The 25,495-nt window shown below is 52.6% G+C and overlaps 1 protein-coding gene across 1 annotated transcript in view; it reads left to right on the forward strand.

Annotated features, from left to right (window-relative positions):
- The window catches only part of KDM2B (lysine demethylase 2B), a 109,789-nt gene that overhangs the window by 22,162 nt on the left and 62,132 nt on the right, over window positions 1-25,495 (forward strand). The window contains 5 exon segments of the mRNA XM_033097500.1: window positions 2,410-2,588; window positions 2,757-2,863; window positions 13,424-13,517; window positions 14,544-14,697; window positions 21,519-21,634. Of these exon segments, the coding sequence (XP_032953391.1) occupies window positions 2,410-2,588; window positions 2,757-2,863; window positions 13,424-13,517; window positions 14,544-14,697; window positions 21,519-21,634 (650 nt within the window).

Below are 25,495 nucleotides of genomic sequence, written 5' to 3' on the forward strand. Positions count from 1 at the left end.
AGAATTTCCAGCAAAGTTCAGGGGTGCCCCCTACTGGCTCTGTACTCCCAACGCAGACAAAGCTGTTCTAGGCTTCCCAGGATCCGTGGGGCCAGGAGCCAGCCACTGAAAAGAGGCAGGATCATTTTTCAACCTTCGCACGTGATCAGGATTCAGTATTGCGTAGGACGGGGTGTGGGTGGGGGTGGGGATGAGCACCTGGGCTCCAGACTGGACATTTTGGAGCAAGTTAGTTGTCCGAGCCTCAGTTTCTCATCCATCAAATGGGTGTAATTGAAGTTGCACCTCACAGAACTGTTCCCACAGTTAACCTGTGTAGAGAGCTTGCCTGTGCTGAAGCGCCCAGGAACTATTGTAATCTGTAGAAAGAGTGTGTTCTGGAGGTCTTGGGCCAATCACATCCATCTCCAGACTTTGGTTTCCTCATTTGTAAGACAGGGATAGTCTGACCGAGCTCCTGGGGTGGTTGTGAAAATTAGATACTAAACCCCAAAGATAGTAACACCCAAGTTCTTCTACGTGCTTAGGGCATGCCCTTTATTGTCCAGTTCTTACTAGGTGAAAGGCACTGTGTGTTTATTCAATAAATAACTGACCGTGGGCCTGCCACGGGGCAGGGTCTGTGCACAGAGCTGGGCGAGTAGCAGTGAACGGGATGGGAATGGAATATTACATCAGCATGTAAGCTCCATGAGGATTTTGTCTGGTTCAAGGGTCAGCACACTTTCTTTGTGAAGAGCCAGAGAGTAAATATTTCAGGCTTTGTCAGCTATTCAGTCTCCGTCAGCTACTCAGCTTGGCCGTTATAGCATGGAATCAGCCAGAGAGAGGCATGTGAACCAGTGAGTGTGGCTGTGTGCCAATAAAACTTTATATATGGATCCGGAAGTTTGAGTTTCATGTAATTTTCACGTCACAAAATACTATTATTTTGATTTTTTTTTTTTGGCCCCTCTACCATTAAAAACGTAAAAACCATTCTTAGCTGTGGGCCGTACAAAAACGGGTGGTAGGCCCATTCATTGCTTAGTTTATTTTTAATTTTGGGGGTAGCTCACCTGCTGCTTGTTCGTTTCTTCTTTTTTTTTTCTGGTTTACACATTTCTAAGTCTCCATGGACTGTATATTTGTCACTGAACTAATGGGGACTTGGGGTCCTACCAGGTGGTGAGCTCTCATCCCAGTCCTAACAGACAGGAATTACCAGCTTTTATCATAAAGCCCCCACGAATTTGGCAGTCTGCTTTGTCTGTCTTTGTTTTCTCCCCTTTCAAAACCTGTCCACTTAGCTTCGGTTATTGCTTCCATCTTGGCTGAAGTGCCGGAGCCATGAGGATTCCCATTTTACAGATGGGGAATCAGAGTCTCCAAAAGGGTCATGTTTCCATGAGGGTTTGTGGTCAGTGGTGGCCCCAGGGCTAGTGCCGAAGGCTCCAGAACTCATTCCGTTCTCTCTGGGAAATAGTGAGAAGCATGGAGTTCACTGCTGAGATGAAGGCTGGACTTTCCTGAGGAGGGACATTCACTCTTTGAAGCTTAGTCATTCATATGAGAGGTCACATGTCACATGCTGTACAGGACAACCAACATTCATTGTGTATTTGTTCCAAAGTATTTACTGAGCTCCTACTCTGTGCCCAGTTCCCCAGATACTTGGGGTAAAAGAGTGAGCAAGACAGATAAGGCTCCTGCCCTCACGACAATTACAGAGTAGAAGGAAGAAAGACAACAAAGTAGAGAAACGTATTTAGGAGTTGTGACCAGTGTCAGGGAATAACAGAGGGACCCCATTCATTTATGTACCAGCCCCTGTGCTGAGGACTTCTGTAAGCATCGTCTGGTGTGTAATGCTCACAATTAACCTGTGAGAAGAGAGGGCAGTGTGAAGCCGAGGATGCTCAGAGAAGCCAAGTAACTTTCCTGGCCTCACAGACTACTGAACAGCTAATTATCTGGAGAGAGAAGTCCTATCCTAGTGCTGAGAATAAACACAGAGGCCTTGAGTGCCGTGCAAAGGGACTCTTGTTGGCACTGAGGAACCCTTGATATTTGAAGCAGAGAGAGGAGTGTCCATGGTCGGGTCTCTGTTTGAGAAAGCTCAGGCGGGCAGCAGTGTGGAGGGTGGATAGGAGGCATGGTCTGGAGAACCTTAGGAGGCTCTGAGGTCATCGTGGAGAGCAGTCATAGGGGAGTGGACTAGAGTGGAGGCTGTGGTGTTGGAGGAAGCAGATGGATCAGCAAGATTCAGTGAGGAGAACTGACAGAACAAGGAAATTGAGCTGACACAGCATAGGGGTGAGGTAAATGGGGAACCCCGGAGAAGGAGGAGGTTTTGGTTTATGGGGGCTCCTAAGTAGGACCTGGACCCCCAGCCTGCAGGAGCCAGCAGCGTGTGGATTCTGTCCCCAGGTAGCCGGCGGGTAGTGGACGTGATGGATGTAAACACCCAGAAGGGCACAGAGATGAGCATGTCCCAGTTCGTGCGCTACTACGAGACGCCCGAGGCTCAGCGGGACAAGCTGTACAATGTCATCAGCCTGGAATTCAGCCACACGAAGCTGGAGCACTTGGTCAAGCGTCCGACTGTGGTAGGGCCAGCCGAGGGCCTCCCCCTGACACCTTCTGCCTCCCGGCCTTGCCCTGCCTGCCCTGCTGTCTGTGCCCACCTGGGGAAGGTGGGAGGGAGGGAGGTGGTGACCAAGCCCAGCTTTAGGGCACCCGGAGACAGGACGTGCTGACGGCGGTCTGGCTTTCAGGTAGACCTGGTGGACTGGGTGGACAACATGTGGCCCCAGCACCTGAAGGAGAAGCAGATGGAAGCCACGAACGCCATTGCAGAGATGAAGTACCCAAAAGTGAAGAAGTAAGATGCCTGGCTGGCAGCGGGAGTGGGGAGGGGGTGACTTCCCACCTTGGGGCGGGGGCTGGAAGTGAGCCTTGGCTGAGGCCACAACACCACCGGGATGGGAGGGGTGGGGGTCCTTGGTGTGGGCAGGTTGGCATCTTGCTTCCTTGGAATGCAGGGGCTCTGCGTTCTGCTCTGGGGCTGCCGTCTCTTTCCAGATGGGCCTTTGGCCTCCCTGCCAGCTCTCCCCAGGGGATATGACCTGAAGAGGAGGAAGAGTAATGGGGACCGTCTCTGTGCGCGCGTGTGCACAAGTGTGTGTTTGCACACTTGTCAAAACTTTTGTCTGCTACCTCTGAGTGACAGCGTGTCCCGGGAGGGGATGTTTTCAGGGAGACTCGCCCACCATCAATGCTGCTTTTGCTGAGGGATGCGTAGGGGCCTCGTGTTCTTTGGCTTCTTGCTGTCAAGACCAAGGGCCTCTGATCCAGAAGAACCTTTCCCAGAGCAAACCCAGAGACCACTTCCTCACCAGACATTCTTCAAATGGTGCCCTCTAAGTGGGAGGCTGGTGCTGGGCTGGGTAGGTGGCCATATCCAGTCACAGGGGCATCACTGCATGTGGCGTGACCAGCAAGTCCTGAGACCGATTGCGTAACACAGGCAGAGGCATCTCTAAGCCCCTGCATGTTCTAGAATTTGTGTGACGGACCCTTGCGAGGAGGAAGTCACCTTGGAGCTCCCACTATCTCAGGCTGTTTGTGTTTCCATTTCCAAATTGGGAAGGAGACGCTGGCTGTCTCCGGCAAGACTGTTGCTCTGGGCTTCCTAGAAGAGTTGGCTTTGATGCCCCAAATCCATTAGCATCTCTGCTCAGCCCCGCTGCCAGGACTGCCCCAGGAGCTTAGAGGCTGTGAACTTTTCATTCAATCGGCCCTTCATTCAATTCATATTGAATACAGACTCTGTGCCAGATTTTGTAAGGGAGGCCAACATGCTGGTCCTGGGCTTCTCAAGATTTTGCTTTCAAGCTCTTTCTCTCTCTCTCTCTCTCTCTCTCTCTCTCCTCTCTCCTTCTCTCTCTCTAATTACTTCTCAGGCATTTTTCCTCCCCTGAAAACTGAAGCCCCGTACACTCCTTGGATCTGGGCTGCATCAAAGGCATCTGGGCTCCAGGAGCCCCTGGGACAGGGAAGTAAAAGATGACAAGGCTAAAAGCCCCTATTCTCTGGAGAATGTGCCATGTTACACAAGGCATAAGGTGCAGCTCTCACCCCAGGCAGAGGGAGACACTCCAGGAGGGGAACAGGGACAGCAGGAATCCTTTTCAGCTGGTGGCAGCCGGAAGTCCTCTGGGAGAGGCCATTGAACCTGGGTTTTAAATGGCAGAGGAGATGGGAGGGAAGTGGGGAGGGATGGAGGTAGAGAAATGCCAAGGGCCTTGAGGGAACCAAGAGGATCGAACTTGAGGAAAGAGTGTGGGACTCAGAGATTAATTAGAGGCAGACCACGGCTCTCGTTGATTTATTGATTCATTCGTTCGTTTATTCAGTACATGTACTAAAGAGCTGGTTGGTGCTGGGCACTGGGCATACAGTGAGGAGAAAAACTGGATGAGGTCCCTGCCCTCACGAAAATTACTGTCTATCTGGGAGACAGACGTTAGTCCAATACCCAGAGAAGCAAATAAAACCTTGCAGCTGGGATGAGGCCACAAGGCAGGGACCCCTGGTGGGAGCACGTACCAGGGGGTCACCTGGTCAGGGAGGGCGGGCAGGCGTCTCCGAGCTGGGGCCTGAGGAGAGAGGGGTTACTTAGCTGAAGAGGCCTGGAAAGAGCTTTCCTGGCTGTGTGCAGAGAGCCTGGGGGGGTGGGGAGGTGGGGTGGGCGGGAGGACCGCCGGTGAGGCTGGAGAGCAAGGGGTGGCAGTGCGTGCAGGGACGGGTGGGCTAAGCTGAGCAGGGCCTGCCAGGCCATAGGGAGGGGTCTGTTTCTCCTAAGAGCAGTCAGAAACCTCTCTGAGATTTGAAGCTGAGAAGGATGTGTTCAGAGTTGCATTCTGCACATTTCCCTGATGCCGAGTGGATTGAAGGTGGTGGAGGTAAGAAGGGGATGAGGACCACTGCATTGTCAAGATGAGGGTGAATGATGGGCCAGGGGAGAGGAGAGCAGAGGACGAACTAGACATGTATCTGGGAAGGTGAAATAGACAGCACTGGGTGACACAGATTTCAGTTAATTTATGTCTCTCTGCCTCCGTGAGACATTCAGGGAAGAATTTTGCTTTTTTGAAAGATTTCTCTAAATAGTAAATGCTTTTTCTCTCTTTTTTTTTTTTTTTCAAGATTTTATTGGGGAAGGGGAACAGGACTTTATTGGGGAACAGTGTGTTCCCCTTCCAGAACTTTTTTCCAAGTCAAGTTGTTGTGCTTTCAGTCTTGGTTGTGGAGGGTGCCATTCAGCTTCAAGTTGTTGTCCCTTCAGTCTTAGTTGTGGAGGGCGCAGTTCAGCTCCAGGTCCAGTTGCCGTTGCTAGTTGCAGGGGCGCAGCCCACCATCCCTTGCGGGAGTCGAGGAATCGAACTGGCAACCTTGTGGTTGAGAGCCCGTGCTCCAACCAACTGAGCCATCCAGGAGGCAGCTCAGCTCAAGGTGCTGTGTTCAATCTTAGTTGCAGGGGGCGCAGCCCACCATCCCTTGCCGGACTTGAATTGAACTGGCAACCTTGTGGTTGAGAGCCCACTGGCCCATGTGGGAATCGAACTGGCAGCCTTCGGAGTTAGGAGCATGGAGCTCTAACCACCTGAGCCACTGAGCCGGCCCATAAATAGTAAATTCTTAATACATCGAGAATCCTATGTATTATCCTAAAAGGTTCACACACAATTTTCTAGGACCACATGTCTTCAACGTATTCATTGGATTGTGTGGCAAATAGGTTTACAAACTCTGTCAGTGGCTGTGGGAACTTGTTATAGGATTTGAACCTTGTTAGGGAGGAATTGTCACCTTCGAACTAGTCCATTTGTTCGGCTGAAAAGAATGCTGATTTCATTTAATAAGCAAGGTAAAAATCCATGATGATGAAGTCCTCTTGGACTGTAGAATGGTTCTGTGGAATTTAATTACAATGACACTGTTTCTAGAAGTCACAGAGCTTTCATGCTGGAGCTGCCAGGAGAGTGGAGACAGCTCCTGGGCCACCGGAATTGGGGGTTTGCCGGAGGGAAGACAGAAGTGTTACAAACCATCACTGCCTTCTCCGTGGCTCCAGATTTAAGCTGCTGAGTTGTCGTGAGGGTTAGGAATTTTAATGGGTTTTGGTTGAGATACTTAAGGTAATGGGTGGTGACAGTTCTCGAGGGGGTAGTAGCAAGTGTGTAGGAGACAAAGATTTGTCAAAAGTATGTTAGCGTATTAGTTATCTATTGCTGCATTTATTGAATGCCTTTTATGTGCGAGACACTATTCTAATTAGTTGGTGGACTCCCTGTTTTCATGGAGCTTCTAGTCTGGTAGAAGAGACAGGCAAGCAAACAAGAGAATAATATACTTTAGGTGATAAGTGTTGTGAAGAAACATAAAGCAGGAGAAAGGGATAGACTGGATGAACGTCAGCTGCACTATGCATTTCTGTTACTGCTTCCCCTCCATCTCGAGGCTGCAGAAATGGTTTGGCTGGATGGAATTGTCTAGGAAAATTCCTTATAATCATATAAACAGTGATGATTATTTGGGAGTGTCCCTGTATTAGTTGTGTATTGCTACATAACAGACTACTCTAATACTTCACAACTTAAAAAAAGAAAAGAACACCTTAGCAACATAAAACAACAGACATTACCTCACAGTTTGTGTAGATCAGGAATCCAGGAGTGGTGTAGTGTCATGGTTCTGGCTTAGAGGCTCTGATCAGCTCGTGTCAAGACAGGCCTGGGCTGCACTCATCCGAAGGCTGGACTGGAGCTGGAGGGCCCACTTCCAAGATGGGACACTCACTTGGCTGTTGGCAGGAGGCCTCATGTGGGCCGCTCCACAGGGCTGCTTGAGTATCATCCTGACGTGGCAGCTGGTCCCCCCAGAGCGAGTGGTTTGAGAGAGCAAGAAGGAAGCCACAGTGCCTATTAAGCCTAATTTTGGAAGTTGCATACTGTTTTACTTCTGCCATATTCTATTAATTAAAAGTGAGTCATTGCATCTGGCCCACACTTAAGGGGAGGGGAATTTGGCTCTGCCTCTGGGAGGCGTATCAAAGAATTTTGGACATGTTTTAAAGGCTTCACAATCTCCGAGGTGTATGACATGGGCATACCTTTTTCATTTCAGATCATTATGTATTATAATTCATTCCAGAAGGAAATTAGCAAGTCTTTTCTCTCCTCATGTGCTCCCGGAGCACACAGGGCTGGCAAAAATGAGGTTGCTAGCCTAATGGAGATATACTACGGACTGAAAGCGCTCAAAAGCTCAGCAATGTTTGGCTCCCAAATAATTGAGAGCTGACTGCATTTTTCTCCCCGTGTACTTTCTGGGGGTGGCAGGAAGAACTGGGGAAATTTTGAGGTGCAGAGCTGAAACAGGATGAAAATGGGCACAGGATGAGCAAGTTTCAGGGGCTGCCTCTGCCACGCTGGTGGTCACAGCAAGTCTTTTCCTCTCCTCTTAGAGACTCAGTTTTACCTTCTGAGAAGTGGGGATTGTATCATCTCTGCCCACACCATGGGGAAGATAGAGCCTATAGCAGAAGGGGCAAGATTCTTGTCCATGTGGCCTGGACACACAGGGCTCCAGCGGCCATTGGAATTCTTACATCCTCTGCTTTTCAATCTCCTCTCCCTCACACTTCCGTAGGGCATGTATCTCTGTAACCCACATTCACCTTTTTAGTCTCATCAGCCATGTGTGCTGGCATCGTAAAGGATCATCCCTGTGGAATGGATCAGACAGGGACACTGATCTAGAGAGGCTGCTCCCATCACACAGGGAGGAAACTGTGGATTCCTGGCTTTTCCTCACTACCTTTCTACCTTTAAAAGAGGAACAAATAAAGCCAGCCTTTTCTGTGTGGCCATGTATGGACCCCGGCACTGTGTAAGATGCTTAGGGCATCTCTCAGCAGTACTGGAAGCAGGTGTGACTGTCCCCCTTGTACAGACAAGAAAACTGAAGGTCATAGAGCTTCAATGCAAGGTAATGGGTGTAGCAACTGAGTGTAAGACAGTAGGGGCTGATGTGGCTTGTGGGTAACTGGAGAGGCAGGCTTTCAAAACAATTTTTTTTAAAAAAACAGTGCTGGCCAAACCAAGCACATCTAGGACTTGATTTGACGCCTGAGGACCACCAGTGAGAGGCCCCTGACTAGTTAAACGAACGGGGCCTCTGAGTTCCAGATGGGGAAGGATTTAGTCCAGTGTCACACAGCTGATGAGAATCATTATAGAACTGTTGTCAGGCGCTGCAATTACACAGATGAAGGTGACAGAGTTCCTGCAGTCAAGGAGCTGAGGCGTTTGTGACTAAAAAAGGAATGATACTTCTCCCATGTGGACAGCCTGGTCCCGCTGGCAGGGCCTTCTGTCTTACTTAGCTCATTTAACTTCACCTCGGTTGTGTGTGTGGCAAAGCCCTTACTAAATGATACCTACTCAATGACTGGTGCTCAAATCCAAGAAGTGTGATACAGTTCTGGTATGACGTTTTCATACCAGAAAAAATTTTTCATACCAGAAAAATTATGACTTTTTCTTTTAAATAGGCAAAACCTACCTATGGTGAAAATTCAACCAGTTTCAAAGAGTTCACAGTCTAACCTCATGGCAGGCCATCCTATAAACACCAGGAAGCAACACTCTGGCCCAGGGTGTTGACCACCTCGGAATGGCTTCATTGTTCACTTCCCTAAAATGGGGGTTATGGGTTTTTGAAGGGTGAAAGTTAATGTGCGTGTAAACAGCTATTATTATGAGCACTTAATAATTGGAAACTTAACATTGGTGGGTAGCCCAGTGGGTGGCGTTTGGTCAAAGAATGGAGAAGCTTGATTTTTGCCCCTGCAGAGGTTATACACAGGTCTCCTGCCCCCTTGTGGTCTTGGGGAAGGGTGTGGGGACAGGGTGGGAGGCAGGCAGTGGCCCTGCTGAGCATGCCCTGGAGGATGGGATTTCTGATTTGAGCTGGACCGACTCCTTCAGCCAGAAGTCAGTGGTGGAGGTTTGGCTGTAACCACAGAGTCCGATTTTTGAGTGTTGGGGTTTACCAGGTAGACCTGGGGAGAAGGGCTGAGAAATTTCAAGACAGGCTGCTTGGGTAAGCACCACTACTGTAGGATAATGACCAGGGTGAGTCACTACCTGTGAGACTCTGTTTTCTCGTCTGTAAATGGGGACAATCCTGGGAATGACCTCAGAGGGCTGTTGTGAAAATTGTGTTAAATATCAAAGTATCATAGTGCCAGGTATGTGTTGACATGTATTTCCCACAATAATTCCCACAATACTGTGAATTATTGTGAATTCCCACAATTCTGTGATGTAGGGTTATACAGTTACTGAGGGGGCAGGTAGGGGGAGGGGCAGCAAAAAAGCATCTTAGAATGCAGAGTTGAACTTCAGGTCACCTCCCTGCTGTTAGGACGAGGAAATGGCTCAGAGGGGAAGTTGTCCAAGGTCACATAGTCTGTCTTAGGGCCAGCGCCGCATCCCAGGTCTCTGGGCTGCCATACTCTGGATCTGACATCCCTCCAGCCTGTAGCACTGGTCCTTTCTCTAGCTTGCCAACATGGGCACATTTAAGGAAGGTGGCTTTGCTGGTCTTCACCTCCAGCAGCAGGACGGCGTCCACGTTCCCTGAAAACGGGTGCGGGGAACCGCGAAGCCCCTGCCCGTAGAACGGGGTTGGGGAGAGCTACCCTCGTGCCCCCACTCAGCGGGGCGAGGGGGCGGCGGCGTCCCTTGGCTCTGGCCGGCGCGCTTGCTTCCCTGTCGCCGCCGTGGCCTCCCTCCGCCTCCTTGGCGGCCGCCGCGCCGCGCCGGTGTTCAGTTTCAGAGCGGGGATGAGCGCAGCCTGCGCCCGGCTTCCCGAGGAAGGAAGGAAGCGAGCGGGGGCTCCACGGTCCTTGGCTTGGGGCCTTGCAGCGCTGTGGAGGGGGCTCGGCTCCGGTCGCCAGGGCTGGGCGCGCGTCGAGTCTCCGGCCCCGAAGGGGACACCCGGGAGCCGCGCCGCCGCCGAGGGTAACCGCGGGCGCGCCGGGCGGGGCCGGGCGGGCGTCCCCGAGCTGTGCCCTGCTGACGCCTTCGCTTCTTTGGGGCGCGCCTTTGGGGCGCGCCGGGGCGGGGTGGGGGTGGCCTCCCGCCCGCGGGCTGCACGGTGGTGCCGCGAAGCAGCTCTTTGTGTCTCCCGGGGCTGCGAGTAAGTGTCTAGTGTGTGTGCTCGCGTCGGCGCCTCCAGCCCCGTCACCCAGTGCTAGCCTTCCAGGTCCCCGCGCCAGACCTTTGCTCGAGGGGACGCCGCCTGGGCTGCCCGGGAGTTTAGTGAAGTTGGAAGGAAAAGGGCTGGGTGGGGCCTCCCTGCTCGCCCGGCCCCAGGCAGCACCCCAAAGTTGGTGCGGCAGGTGCAGCACCCCCTCCACGAAGCTCCTCCCCAGCCAGTCCCGGCCTTGGGAGGCGGGAACCCTTTAGAGGCTTAGCTTGGGGCTCCGTTTTCATCCCCCAACTCTTAGAGGGTGCTCTCCGACACAAGCCACTGGACTGTGGGTGGGGGTGCCGAGGGGCGCGGCTTTCCGGCCAGGGGGAGGCCTTGGCGGAAGCCAGGCTGGCTGGCCGGCCGCGGGGAGAGCTTAGCTGCCGTGGCACCGAGCCGGGGTGCCCATGTGACTGCGGTGCGCTTTGGAAGAGGAAGCTGTAGAGGTCAGTGCAAAGGCGTCACGCCAGAGCAAGCGAGAGCAGGAGTGAGGGGGGAGACCCTGAAGGAGCGCCTGGCGGCAGGAGGGCGGGCTGGGGATGACTGTTGAGGGGCCGCAGGGGCCGGACAAAGCCACCCTGTCACAGTCACCCTGGTCGCCCTAATGCAGCCTTAATGCATGCAATTGCCAGGAGGGAGGGGCAGCCCTGGCCTGGTGGCCGGGAAATGAGGGACGGAGGAGGAGGGGCCTCTCCAGGAGGCAGGTCCTGAAAGTGGCGCCCCAAGTTCCCAGGGACCTTACAGGATGCTGGAGGGTGACTGAGAGGGCAGATCAGACACAAGCTCAACTTGGAGAACTTTCCCGGCCCACAGCAGCTGCAGCTCACAGGGATTCTGTTTTCCACACGTGCTGAGGAGGCTGGGGCTGGGGCAGGAGGCTGGGCTCAGGTGGGCGTTTGGCCTTGTAGGCCTGGGGCCTCGCCCATGTGGTCACCTGGCTGAGCACACAGCTGCAGACTGAAGGAAGTGCATTTCTTGCTCCACCCCACACACACTTAAATTGTTTCCCTTAGACTGTTTGGCTGAGGCCTGGGGGGGTAGAAACCAAGGTTAGATTTAAAAAAGAAAGAAAAAATCTGAGAGGAAGAGGAGGTGGTTTTAGGAAAATGAGGACTAATATTTTGAAGTGGTGCTTGGAGGCCAGTGTGGTCTGTGGGGTGGTGGTAAGGTTAGGATTTCAAACTCCCCCCACCCCCCCAGGTCCTTGGAGAGAAGAGGATCACCCGGGCCCTTCAGAGTGGGGACACGGCTGGGGCTGGAGGAGAGAGGGTGTGGAGCCCCAGTCGGAGCTGGGACTAACAACCCCAGCGCCAGCACCGCAGCCCGAGCCCGAGCCCGAGCCTGTCTTCGTGACAGGGCTGCGTCCTGTGCTGTCAACTACACCCCTCCGATGGGGTTGCTAGGCAGCGGGGCTCTGATGTGCGGGAAGGCCTTCTGATTTGTCAGCCTCCTGCAGACACATGGTTAAGGCTCCTTCCAGCCTATCCGGAGGAGGGACACGGGGCACGCTGCCTGCTACTGCCGAGCCCGGGGTCCACCTGAATGTGAGGTGCATAAGGCAGCCAGAGGGAGGAGGCACTGGGAGCCCTCCAGCCTTCTAACCAGCTCGGCCCAGCCCCCACGCCCTTCATTATCTCCACTCCCGCTGCTGCTGGCTCCTCCCTGCCCGTCCCGCCCCATTCCTCCCCTCTTCCCCAAACCATGGAAAAGCAAAGTGCACCTGGGAAAAGAGGTCAGTGGGGTAAGCGGTGCGCGGGCCTCCGGAGGTGCCAAGGTGCATGAGCATGAGCCCTGGGGAGGCTGCCCCATCCGTGCCTCCGGTGGCTCTTGTGGGAAGGGGTGGGGAGGAGGGTGGGGACTCCGGCACCCCTGTCTGTCAGGCCTGGACTTGGAAGCCTGCGCTGTCCCCGCTCCTCCTTAAGGACTGCCCACCTCTAGGAGAGCAGCATGTGGAGGGAGATGGGAGGAGACTGGCGAGTTCCTGTAAGGAAGCCAGGTTATCTGGCCCCTTGCTAGAGCTCAGAAGGCAGACTGCTGACTGGTTTCCTCCCCTCCCCAATGCACTCCCCCAGCCTAAGCTCTGAGGCCCAGACTCTCCCTCCCGCCCTCTCCCCACTTCTGCCTTTCCACCACCCCACTCCCAGGGGCTTCTCTTAATCCCTTTACTATTTTTTAGCTGCTTTGAGATGTAAGTCACATGCCATTCACCCATTTAAAGTGTACAATTTAATGGTTTTAGTATGTTTACAGAGTTGAGCAACCACAATCAATTTTGGAACATTTTATCACCCCAAAACGGAACCCCGTACTCTTGAGCAGTCACTCCCCACTTCCTCCCAACCTCCTCCCCCCAGTCCCTGGCCATCACTAATCTAATCTACTCTGTCTCTGTCGATTTGCCTACTCTGGACATTTCATAGATGTGGATTCATACACGGTGTGTTCTTTTGTGGCTGGTACCCCTGTACTTTTAGCTGCTTTGCTTACTTTGCCGTCAGTTGCAGTTGGTCTTGCCATTTAACTTTTCTTGTGCAGTGCTCCAAGAGTGTCCCATCCTTAAGGGCAGGGATCTTTCGCCTAGCTCTGAGCTGGAATGCTGGTTGGCTGTCCAATTGTTGAATGAATGAGGCGATGAATGGGGACCGGTAATTGGCAAGCTATGCAGGTGGTTTACAACTGAATTCTAGGGGACCCAGCTGCTGCAAAGGGGCCTGGCAGTATGGGAGAGCTGCAGGTATAGGAGCTGTGAAGGAGCAGAAAGGAAGCTTCTTTCTTGGATAGGAATGTGAGTTGGCCAAGAGTAGAAACCTTCCTAGAGGAAGGACCCAAGTGGCCTGTGGGTTGCCAGCTCTCTTGTGGGAACCTGAAAACAGAAAAGGCTCCTTCAGCCTTGGGGGGGGCAGGTGGCCAATGCTTCAGATGGGTCACCCGACGACAGGGGCTTCCCCCATGGGGAACTCCAATTAGATTTGGGTTTAAAAAAAAAAAAAGCAACAAAAATTCCCCAGTGTCAGCATTGATAAAAGGGCAGGAGATCAAGCATCTCCGAAGCTCTTTGTTCACCTCCTGTGATTCAGGCATTGAATTGTTATTTTCCTGCTCCCCTGCTCCTGTGCTGCAGGTACTGTCTGATGAGCGTGAAAGGTTGTTTCACTGACTTCCACATCGACTTTGGAGGCACTTCCGTTTGGTACCATGTTTTCCGCGGTGGGAAGGTGAGTTGTGTCTCTTCCATTCTGTACATCTCTGGCTGTTTCTGCATGGCAGGCTCGATCACCTTCCCTTTCTGCCCCCCTCCTCCAGGCAGCCGCTGGCCTGTGAGTACTCTCAGGGCCACTTGGTCCCCCTGGGGCCATCTCCTAATTCTCTGTCTTCTGGAGGGAAAGATCAAGGTCACCTCTTTTGCATCACATTTGGTCACCCGTTCACATCTGCTCACCCAGTCTGATGTTCTAAGCACCTTAGGCCAAATTAGAACTCCAGATATGGCTCCCAAGAAACTCCAGCATTCATTTCCCCCGGCTATAATTTCAGCCCCAGCACTGAGACCTTTTAACTTAAAACTGGTTTCCAACATCATGTGCTTCCAAGAACATTTTACATTAGGGACAGACAATCACCCAGAGAAAGAAGGTGGAAGGTGCATTCAGGACAGTCCTGCTTCATTTGCTTCTGTGTGCACATCCACATGGGAATGTAGGCCTCCCCTCAGGGATGTGGGTGCTCCCTGAGAATATATATATGTGCCACCCTGCTTGTCTGGCTCTGTGTGTGCGCTTGTTTTAACCAAACATGGTGGAGGAAATTCTGGCTGGGAAGTCATCCCACTTGGTTCCACATGTTTTTCCTCCTTCTCCAGAGTGAGCACAAGCCGGGTTTATTTACTGGGCCATTTTATCATACAACTTCGGAAATTGCCCTTCCTCTCCTTCCCCCACCTCACTAGCAAGCCCGTGGCTCAGGAGAAAGTGTGTTCCACCTTGTCCAGGAAGTCTTCCCACCCTGGTGTTTCATCTGTGACAGAGATTCCCTAAAGGCAGGCTAGGGATGTCCCAGAAGGGCGGCACAGCCCTTCCTGCCATCCCAGAGTCCCTTTGAGCCTGGTCCTGGTGGGGTTCCCAGGGATGGGTCCTCCCCCTTCCCAGGCAGGTGGAGCTATCTCCTTGGGTTATGGTCGAGCCTGGAAAAAATCAGAAACTCGGTCTGGATCTTCAGCTGATTGCCTCCTTTTTTTCCCCAAGATCTTCTGGCTGATTCCCCCAACCCTGCACAATTTGGCACTGTATGAGGAGTGGGTGCTGTCAGGTAAACAGAGCGACATCTTCCTGGGAGACCGCGTGGAGCGCTGCCAAAGAATTGAGCTGAAACAGGGCTACACGTTTTTCATCCCTTCCGGTAGGTTCCTGCAAGGGTGGCGCTGGGCTTGTGATCAGCTACTGTGTCCCGTGTCCCTGTGGCCTCAGCCAACGTTTTAGACCAAGCAACTGGGCTTCTCTGGGCCTCCTGGCCATTGGCAGTTACTGAGAGGAGTAGACCTCTAGCTGCAGGGAAAATCATCCCTGTTGTCCTCTCACATCTAACCTGTATCGCTCTACCTGTGGGCTAGAATTCTCTCCTAGGAGAAAGCCTAGGCCCTCCCTAGTTTGAATGGCTTCTCCAGGACTTCCTGCTTGGAGAGGCTGGTCCTGTGGGGAGGGCGAGGTAGGTTTACCCTGAGGACTCTGGGTGCAGGCCCTGGGGGCAGGGGATTTTACAGAGGTGCCCCAAAGCTTGGATAGAGGGGAATGTGTCATCAGGGAATGACCCAGAGTGACAGCATCCTTCCAGCAGAACAAGAAGAAATGTAATTGGGATCAATGTCCATTCCCACACTTGGATTCCCCACTCTAAGACAAAAATTAACTCCACAACTACAGCAGAGGATAGTGATGAAGGAGCACTCGCCCTGGAGCCAGACTGGATGGCCTTAGTTTGAAGCTGGCTCTGCTCCCTACAGGCTGTGGCTTCACCTCTCTGTGCCTCAGTGTTCTCATCTCTAAAATGGGGGTAAGATTTCCCTCGGTGGTTGTGAGGACTGAGTGAGTGAACACCTACTTGCCTGCAGCTACCTGGAGATGGCCTGAGGGCTTGGGCTGGTTACAGGCTGAGTTGCTGGTGGACGTGGCAGGTGACCTAGGAGTCAGGGGCTGAGGTCTTAGGCTGCATTAAGGGAAGCATTTTGTTGGAGATGAGGGAGGTGACAGTCCCACTGTACAGAGTGAGGGGGGTCAGGCCACATGTAGGAAGTTGTGTTCCTCTGGTGATTGTACTTTGGAGGGTAGGTTGACCTGGAGAAAGAAAGAGTCTGGATACCACCTCAGGTGAGATGAATTTGGAGGAGGAATTGGGTTGTTTTACCTCGGGAAGTGAAAGTGTCTGGTAACAGCAGTCAGCCAATTGAAGAGCATCTCCTGGAAGAAGGGGTATAGCCAAGTGGTATTGGAATGATTTGCTCTGCTAGGTAGTGAGCGCCCCATCACTGGAGATATACACATAGAGGCTCTACATGGTTGTGCAAGGAGCCTGCAGGGAATTTGCCACTGTGTGGAAGCGTGGACCTTAGGATAAGTTTCCTTTGAGGCCGCTAAGATTCACTGGGTGAAGCTGGTCATACTTTGGTTTCTGAGAGTTGGGCTGTAAGCTGGCCTTGGGGCTAGACATCAAGCATTAATGTATGGTATCAAGTGAAGTGGGGTGGTTGTGGTAGCAGGTCTCACCTGGGGATGGGCTCTGCATACTGGGCTCTTCCCGAAAGCTGGACAGAAGGTGGGGGCTTCCCTGTTAGGGAAGTGGTGGTGGGGTTTAGTGGGGGTGAATTTTACCATGGCCCCAGGTCCATCCTCGGACCTGTTTGACTCGGGGAGGGGAGGCACCCCTGCTTGGGACAGGAAGGGATTGTAGTTGGTGGGGTGTTTATGGTCCAAACCCGGATGGTGTGTCATGGACAGTCAGGGAGGAGGTGGTACCCTAATGTGTGTTGGAGGATTGGCTGTGGTGGAGTCAAAGAAACTGGAATGCTCTTGGCCTTGGTGCTGACTCTCTTTGTGACCTTAGACTGGTCTCTTCCCCTCTCTACAAAGGGGGAGGGGTGGGGCTGACGCTTAAGATCCCTCCCAACCCTGTCGCCTGACTGAAGACCTCCCACCCTCCCTGGGAGGATGGGCCTCTTCTCTCAGGGCTTCATGCAGAGCTCATATAGGAGGGTGTTAATTTTGGTGACTTGAGCAAGTCGGAAAATGTTTGGAGAAGCAACATCTGAGCCACAGCAGGGGTGTGACTGGCGCTTGAAGGCAGGGAGTGGATTTGAACTTCAGCAAGCAGGCAAGACTTCTGTCTCTGTCCTTGTTCCTATGGGTCCTGACGGAGACACCAGGACTTTTCCTGGATTATGGGGAAGTCAAAAAAGGGACAGTTGGAATTTGTCACCTTCTCAGAGGCCGGGGTACATGTAGTTTCCAGGCACTGATTTCATGGACCAATGAAATGTAAAAAAAAGTTGGAAGCTGATACAGGGTTACTAGTAGTTTTGCGAAAGGTGGTCATTAATTAAAAAAAAACAACCCGGAACCAACTTTTGCTGATGTTTCATGAAAAGAAGACTATTCTGACACTAAAAATGTCAGAAGTACATAATTTCAAATAAAGGGCAGTACTTTTAATTTGATAGCTTTGAGTTTATGAAAATTGACACCTTCTCCATTAATGGGCTCGGCCTCCGTCTCTGGCTGCACCTGCCCAGGTGTGCTATGGTTAATAGTAATAATAATTGGTATTCCTGGGCAGCAAATACTTTATGTACGTTATTTACCTTCTCTACAAGCATGTAAGAAAAATCACATCCCCCCCGCAGCTTTTTTTTAAAATAAAGAAGTTTCCTGCGGCCCAGAGAGGTTAACAAACTAGCCCAAGGTCACACAGTTAATATGTGACAAGGTAGGGTGAGAACCCTGGTGTGTCTAGTTTCAAGGCCCACCTGGTTCCCTGTTAGCCTAGGAGTCGGTAGACTTGGGATCTGGTCCCCTTTCTCGGCTGTGTGACTTTGGGAGAGATATTTGCTCATTTAACAAACTTTCTAAGGGCGCACTTGACAGTCTGGAGGTGCTGTGGAGGACGTGAGCAAGTCCCTTCGTTCTGAGTGCATGTCCAGCCAGGCAGCAGTCAGGATGGTAGAGCCCAGCATAGGGACCTGGGAAGGAACCTGGGGTCAGTGACTTGTGCTGGCCTGGAAGTATTTCCCATCCTTACTTCGTCGTAAAAACTACCTAAGACCCAAAATTCATGGTAGCCCCAGGTGTTTCTTAGATGTGGGCAGGTCTGAGAAACTAACCAGTCGTTAGTAGCGTAACAAGGCTTGGGCCTCAGATGATCCATCTGTAAAATGGGTACAGAGTAGGGAAAGGGTGGCAGTGAAGCAGACTTGAGGCGGAGGGTGGGGGGACTGTGGGAAATGGGGCAACCGCTGCTCAGCTCCCGCCAGTTAGGGCGGGGGGGAATGGGGCCTGGGGGGCCTATCTTCTCATTTTGTAGGGAGGAAGCAATTCAGATGGTTTTGGGAAATTTTCCCATTTTTGTAACACCAGTGGGTCAAATTAAACACACCCCAGGTCCCCAATGCGGAACATGGCCTGCCAGTTTGGGCCACTGGTACCAGCTTCCAGGTCCCAGAGAGGAGAGGCCATCCTTGCTTCATCGTGGTAGCCGCAGTGCCCAGCCCCAGGCCTGGCCCGGCACGGGGAGTGAGTGGGTCAGTGCTCGTGAAGGAAGCAGGTTGTGGGCCTCTGTGTGGCACTGAGGCCTGTGCCCTTGGGTGTTACATCTGCAAAGATGAAAAGATAGCCACAAAAATAGACAAACGTGGGGCGGGGTGGGGGTAGGGGCCCTGGATTCTGAATCCTGAAGTCTGGGTTGTGGGTGAGACTCCATGGGCCCCTGCTGTCCTTCTGGGGGTGAGGGGGGCTCAGGTTTTGTGGGTTGCTTGCTTTCCTTCCACCACTGGCTCTGTCCCTGGTTGCTTGGCCTGAATAGCCTCTGTTAATGCCTTCATGTCTTTGGCGACTCTGGCCTGGGGGCAGGAAGCAGATGCCAGCCTCCCCGGCCCAGTCATCCACCTAGGACACCTGCTCTCTCCTGCTTTCTGGGTGCGGCAAACGAGATGCCATCTGTCATGCAGGGTGTCATGCAGGGTCTCTGGTCCTGCTCCCCACATAAGAATGCAGGACATGGAGATGCCAGAAAGGAACACCCCCGGAGCCATAGATAGGGGAGTCATACCACTATAGTCTCGCTGGCGCTGGGTTGGAGACACAGGAAGCAGGAGCCACACTATCCGCAACCTGACGTCCACTTCTCTCTGCCAACCAACCTCACTTGCTAGCTGCAACCCGCCCTTGCTAGCCCCGATTCGCTGCTAGTGTAGCCACGGCAGTTATATTAGTGGCCAATGGCTCACTGGTTACAGCTGACGGCCAACTAGCCACAGCTGATGGCCATCCAGTCACAGTTGATGGCCATTTACTACCCCAGCCAGCATCTTTCCCCGTGAGGCCGGGAGCCTGGAAACTGCACTCCTGGATGCACTCCTGCAATCGGATGGGGCTTATGAACAATATTAGTTCCCCTCTCTGGTTCTTCTGGAGAGAAGCGTTTATGTAATGGAACAGACATGGGGAGGGCTGGCGGGGCGCGATGTGGCAGTGACTCTAATCCAAGAGGAGGCTGTCTGACCCACCTGTGAGGCCCTGGCTTGGGGAGGAGAGGAAAGTGGGTAGAAGCTTCTAGAACTCCTTGAATGGGAGTATTTATTACTGGGAGATTCCCTGCTGCCCTATTGGCAACAGCACCTGTCTTCTGTTGCCCTCTGTGCTCACACATCAGGGTAACAGATGTAAGTCAGGTGTATCTGTGTTGCTACCTGACAGGAGAGGAGGAGAGTCCAGGGCTGATAAATGCAAGTCACCTGGGCTCTGTTCTTTCCGAAGCCCTGCAGTGGACGAGGCCTGGGTGGCAGGTGCTTACGTGGAGTGAGTTCTTGCTCACCAAGTTGTCCACAGGGAGGCAGTGGTCTCCCTCTTTTCACACGGGCACAGGGAGGCCAGGATGGGGGCAGTGTCTCACCCAGGCCCCCAGACCTCGCCTTTCTGCAGGATGCTAGGCGAGTGCGTGAGGAGTGTGGGAACAGGACCCAGGAATCCTTGTCCCCGTTCAGGCTTCAGCCTGCCGTGTGCATGTGCGTAAACCCGGGGGTGGGCGGGGTGTCCCAGGTCCAGTCTTAGGAAACGTTGCTTACATACCGCTGATGGTAACAATCATAACAGAATAGCTCTGCTTGGTGGACACATAAAAACATAGCTGAGGAAATCAGGCAGCACACAGTGGAGGCGGAGAGGCTGAAGCAGATGTGGAAACTGGGGCGTTTAAGGGCAGCCATACTCAGCGGCACAGAGGGCGTGAAGGGGGTGGGGACGGAGGCCCAGGTGACTGGACAAGGCCACACCTACTGGCAGAGCGGCTCCCTCTGCCACACCCGAGCCAGCGACAGTGCAACCAGGTTACATAAAGCCTTCATTCCTGTGCTCTTGGCTGGTGGTCTTGTCCTGGCCTCCACCCAGGACTGCCAGCTCTGTCCCATCCAGTGCCCCAAGCCGGGGGAGGACCATTGGCCCAGATATCTGCAGTGGCCTCGCAGCCTCCGCACTCTCTTCCCAGGTGGCAGCTTTGCTCCGGCAGCCGTGGCCACCCATGGCTGTCTGTGACTCCCGGCTGGCATGTGTTCAGCTCACGGGAGGAAAGAGGGTGGGACTGCTCGGGCGGGAGGAGAGGGGATGGTGGCGCCTGGCTCCGCATCTTGGCTTGTCCCTGCCTGCCCCTTCCCCCTCTGTCTTCCTGTGTCTTTCACTGCGAGTCTCTCCCCCTCTGCCTGGCCTGTCTTTGCCTCCGTCTCTCGTTTCTCTCTGCGTTTCTCTCTGCCCCCCCGTGTTGGCAGGCCTGCCTCCTGGGACTTGCAGGCCCATGCTAACCTTTGATGTAGTGGCAATACAGCATAGCAGTTAAAAACGGAGGTGCTGTCACTTACCAGCTGTGACTTCATTCAGCAAGGGACTTAGCTTCTCTCAGCCTCCATTTCAGCATCTGTAAATGGGTGTGGATCAGGAGATTTATTACCTGTCCCCTAGCTCTGCGCTGTCTATGCCGGGAATGGGAGTCTCGTGTAGACATACTGAGCACTTGAAATATGGCCAGTCTGAGAGTCGCTGAAGGAATTAGGTGTCCTGCTTTGTCCCTAAACTTTACAGACCAAGTGGAGGCTGACTCCCTGGGTTCTAATCCTGATAAGTGACTTTACTTTCTCTGCCTCAGTCACTTTTATCTGTAAATTGGGGTGAATATAGTATATACTTTTTAGGGATTTTGTGAGAAATAAGTTAAGCCCTATAAAGCCCTTAGACCAATAACTGGCACAGGGCAGGATTCAATAATCATTTTCATGATTACTGTGCCAGGCTTTGGGCTAGGAGCTCAGGGAGATGAAAAAGCCCCAAGGTGCCCCAAGCCGTTAAGAAGCTGCATTCAGCACTAGAGAGACTTGTTAGCCGCTAACGGCCTGTAGGGCAGAGCTGATGTGGGGGTACAAGTGTCATGTGGCTATGGAGACCACCTGAAAATGCGCCTTGCAGGCTTTGATGGCAGAAGGTGGACTCGGACAGAGGAAAGTGGGGCCTGCAGCCCTGGTAAGATGTCGCTTCTTAGTTGTGGCTCTGAACAATCCTTTGTGACCCTCCCTGAGATCGACAGTCCCTGGGATGTCCAGCAAAAGGCTCAAGGACATTTGAACAGCCAGAGTGAGGGGTTTCCAGCTCCCCAGCCAGCATGGGAGGGGGCACAGGCCTGCTGCAGCAGCTCTGAAACAACATGAGGAAACCTTTGTCATCAAGGTCCTCAAGAGGAGGGGGCTGGTCAGCTGCCCATCACCCAACTTGAGCTAGCCAGAGGCCCTGCCTGCAGTGGTCCAGCTGGCTGCTGGCCTGAGTCCTCTAGGCTAGCCAGAGCTCCGCTTTCCCTCGGGCAGCCCTGAGCACGCTCTGCCCGGGCCCTGGGGCCTACTTGGACCTCTTATGCCCTCCTGCATGCTGGCATAGGTGGGGCCTGTGGCTGACCTTGTCTTTCCCGCCCCATGCCAGGCTGGATCCATGCAGTCTACACTCCTGTAGACTCTCTGGTATTCGGCGGAAACATCCTGCATAGCTTTAACGTGCCCATGCAGCTGCGGATCTACGAGATTGAGGACAGGACACGGGTAAGGCGGCTTCCTTCTCTCCTCGTGGGCTTGCCGGCCCCTGAGCTCTGCCGAGTGCTCGGGTGTGCAGGCGAGTCACTCCGAAGTCCTTTGATGTCCCCCCTCCCTCCCGCTTCCTGCCTCAAGCCAGGTCTTGGTCCTGGTTCTGCGGGGCAAGGGGTGCTCACAGGAGCCCCTCCCAAAACCCTGGGAATTTCTCTTCACCTCCAGGCCGGTGGCAGGTTGGTGGCAGCCAAAATCCCCTTGCCAAAGAGGAAGTGTCTTTTGAGAAAGCACCGTGAGATGTCACGTACCCTGCATCTTCTTCCTTCTCACGTGGAGAAGGGATTCGAGGGAGTGTGGGGAATTTCGTGGTGGCTGTTGCTGTGGTTTACAGGAGGGCTGGGACCTTGGAAAGAAGGTCAGGTCCTGGCCCCGTGTCCTCGTGGATGTGATGGCCCCCAGATGTGATGTAGAGCCTGAGGAGGCCAGTGTCTGTGCTTTTCCCAGGTTCTGCCTCTGAGCTGTCTCAGGTGACGTGCTCCACTGTACTCCAGGAGCATCCCCTGAAAAGCACTGGCTACTTGGGAAATTGCCACCCTCTTTCCCATGCTGGAACTTGATCAAGTGTCCCCAGGCATTTGAGACAGGTCCAAGGGTGGGGAAACTGGGGCAAAAAGGGCCCATTTCTTTTCCTTTTTTTCTTACTGTTATTCAAATATTCCTTTTTTCTTATCGAGCTACAATGCACATACCATACATTTCACCATTTAAGTGCACAATTCCATGGCATTGAGCACCGTCACTATGTCGTGCAGCCATTACCTCTGTCTACTTCCAGGACATTGTCCTCACCCAAAAAAAAAAAACCCAGTCCCCATTAGCAGTCACTCCCCGCTTCCCCGCCCCCCATCACGAATCTGCTTTGTCTCTATGGATTTGCATGTTCCGGACATTTCATATATATGGAATCATGATGGTGGCCTTTTGTGACTGGCTTCTTTCCTTTAGCTTGATGATTTTAAGTTTCATCCATGTTTCGGCATGTGTCAGTGCTCCGTTCTTTTTCATGGCTGAATACTATTCCACGGTTGTGGATGGACAGACCATACCATGTCTTCTTGGGCTTGCCAAGGAGATGACTTTTTTGCCCCCAAAGAGGTGTTGCTGTGTCTGGACCTTAAAGAAATGTCTCATGGAGGCAGATTCCGTCGCTCAGAGTCCCTGCCTTTCCTGGTCTTATCTTCCGGCTGGGTCTGCATGAATCATGTACATAAGGCAGAGTCTTCGCCACTATGTCTATATCTAACCTTTTTGCATCCTGATATGGAGGAACTTTGTCCAGGGGCGTCCCGGGGACCACGTAAGCCACATGCAGTGGCCAAGTGCACAGAAGGGCGAGTGATTACCTTCAGATTGGGGCTGGTTTGTTGCCCGCGATGCCCGGATCTGCAGAGACTGGGTCTCGTTTTGTGGACGTGGGTGCCTCTCTTCTCTGTCGCCTGCCCCACCCTCCCTTTCCCAGGGCTGGGCTGGAGGGTGTTATTCATGGTGTTTGGGAGACAGGCACCATTTGGGTGCAAGTGGTCGTCTTAGAGTCTGGATCAAGTGCTGTCTGGGGCTCTGGCCAAACTGTTCTTGGCCGCCCTGAAGAATGGGCCAGTTTGTGAGCAGACTAGGAAGTGTGGCCCATAGGAAGTGTGGGATAGAAAAGGAGAAAGCTAGAAGGCAATTACTGAAAGCCGGAGTCAGGCTGGGATTTCTAAAGGCTTCGGCTACTTGCTTGGCAGCCGCCCCTCCCTCCAGGAATCTGGATCATACATCTCAGTGGATTTGGGCCCCATCATTTTGTGAGGAGCCCAGCTCCCCTCCCCCTTAAGCGGGAGGCGGGAGGCGGGAGGGAGGTAATGGAGTGGAACCCTGAGCCTCATGCTGAGCGCCTGTGGATTGTCGCGCCCACATCCAGATGAGCGCCGCAGGGTCCCCTCCCCCAAGGCCCACTGTCCCTCATCTGAGTGGGCACCCCATCTGTTTCCCTGAAGTGGGCTGATGGGCGGGGGCTGGTGGCCAGGCTAGCCTGGAACCACTGGCAGGCTGTTTAATCTGCTTTGATTTCTGATCCTTGGCGAGGGCTTAGCTACGAGGCCCGATTGTTCATGTCTTAGGAGCCAATGCAGACAAAAGACACTGGGGAGGGAGCACTGGAAGCCAGAAAAGGTGCCAGGGCTCCCTAGTCAGCTCGCTACAGCTTAATTCTTTACACCCCTGTGAGCTTCCTTAAGAAGGTTATGGCCATTTAAACATAGTTTTTCAAGAGTCCTAAAACATAGCTTTGCCTAGAAACCAAATACAGGGGGTGGGACAAAGGATGACACCGGCAGTTCTAAGCCCCACGGTGTGGTTTTGTCTTAGCAAAGAATGTGCCTTTGTGGCTCAAGATGGGGGCATCCCACGCCCCCATCCAGACCAGGGAAACCCCGACATTCATCTGGGTTTAGGAAGCCATGTCTTGCTCTCATGATTTTAATTTTTCTGGGCCGGATGAGAGGTGACTTTATATTGCTGCCCCTAGGCAAGCACAAGCCAGTGCCTGCATTCTGGGACCAGTGGGTTTCCATTCCTGCCCCCTTTGGAGATGAAATCTTTCCCCTCTCATTCTAAAACTGTTCCAAGGGGTGCAAGAACTATACCAAAGAATGGATGTGTTGCATTGTTTATTATTTGAAGATAACATCTCAGCCCATTAGCGCTGCATATTTCTAACTCTAGTTTGGTTGATGAGGGATAGGGATGGTCCAAATGATCAATTCATTAAACTGCGGTCTCTCTTATTTATCTTCCTCCCTCCCCGCCATGGTGCTAGAGAAAGCAGCCTTCTCAGGAAAGGTAATGCCAGCACACCCCATTTCCTCTCAGCCAATGAATCTATTTGGAAATTGCAAATAATTTACCTTCCTCTCCCCCTTTCTCCTACCATTGGATTTTATGCCCCCATTGAATCTTTGTTTTTGTTTTGTTTTTCCAGGAGAAAAACAAATTTTAAGGCACTTCCACCCACCCTCATATTTTAGTTTTTCAAGTCCTCAAGACCTGGGAGTTCTAGATGCACCAACACAACTTGGGTTCTGATCTCCTGAGGTCACTCTGCTCTGAGGAAAGGCTAAAGCCAGGTGCCACTTGACTGGGCCTTTAGGAAGTCAAACTGACCCCTGGAGATCCGCCGAGATGTTAATGACCCCCAGGCTGGGAGCATTGCATGCTTTCTGACTGCCTTGCCTTTCGGCGAACAGCTCAGTTTGGTGAGGCTCCGAATTTGTCAACAAATAATGTTGAGCAATCGTGTGTTTAATGTTCCCAGGCATGTTGTGGCTGAAACCTTTTGAAGGCGAAGGGTAGAAGGCGACAACCCGTTTGTAAGTCAATTCTTTGCCAATTTTGTTTCCTGCGGTGCTCTCTTGGAAAAAAAAAAGAAAGAAAGAAAAAATTGTAATTCCTTCATCAGCATTTGTCTTCACCCAGCTGGTTTCCTTTGGGCTCAGCAACAAGGAGGGGAGACTTATCTTCCTCTCCTGAAATAACAGCCAAAAAAACCACCCCTCCCACCATCTAGAGAATTCTCAGGCACATCAATGCAGAGTGGCTCTGACGATCTTCCAAAATTGAAAAGCGAAAAGCAACTTCTAAGTTTTGCCAACTAAAGTCTGGAGATGTGAGAGAGGGTTTGAGAGGAGGCAGCCCTGCCTGTCCTCAGACGGCTGTAGGTATTGTCAATTTGTTTCAAAATCACTTGACCCTTTTTTCTGGAGTGGGGTGGGGCCAAACCCCCCACACCCTTCTTCACAGGAGGTCAGGGGCTGCCTCAGGCTGACCTTTTTAAACTCC

This window comes from Rhinolophus ferrumequinum, chromosome 25, assembly GCF_004115265.2.
Source record: "Rhinolophus ferrumequinum isolate MPI-CBG mRhiFer1 chromosome 25, mRhiFer1_v1.p, whole genome shotgun sequence".
NCBI classification, from domain to species: Eukaryota; Metazoa; Chordata; class Mammalia; order Chiroptera; family Rhinolophidae; genus Rhinolophus; species Rhinolophus ferrumequinum.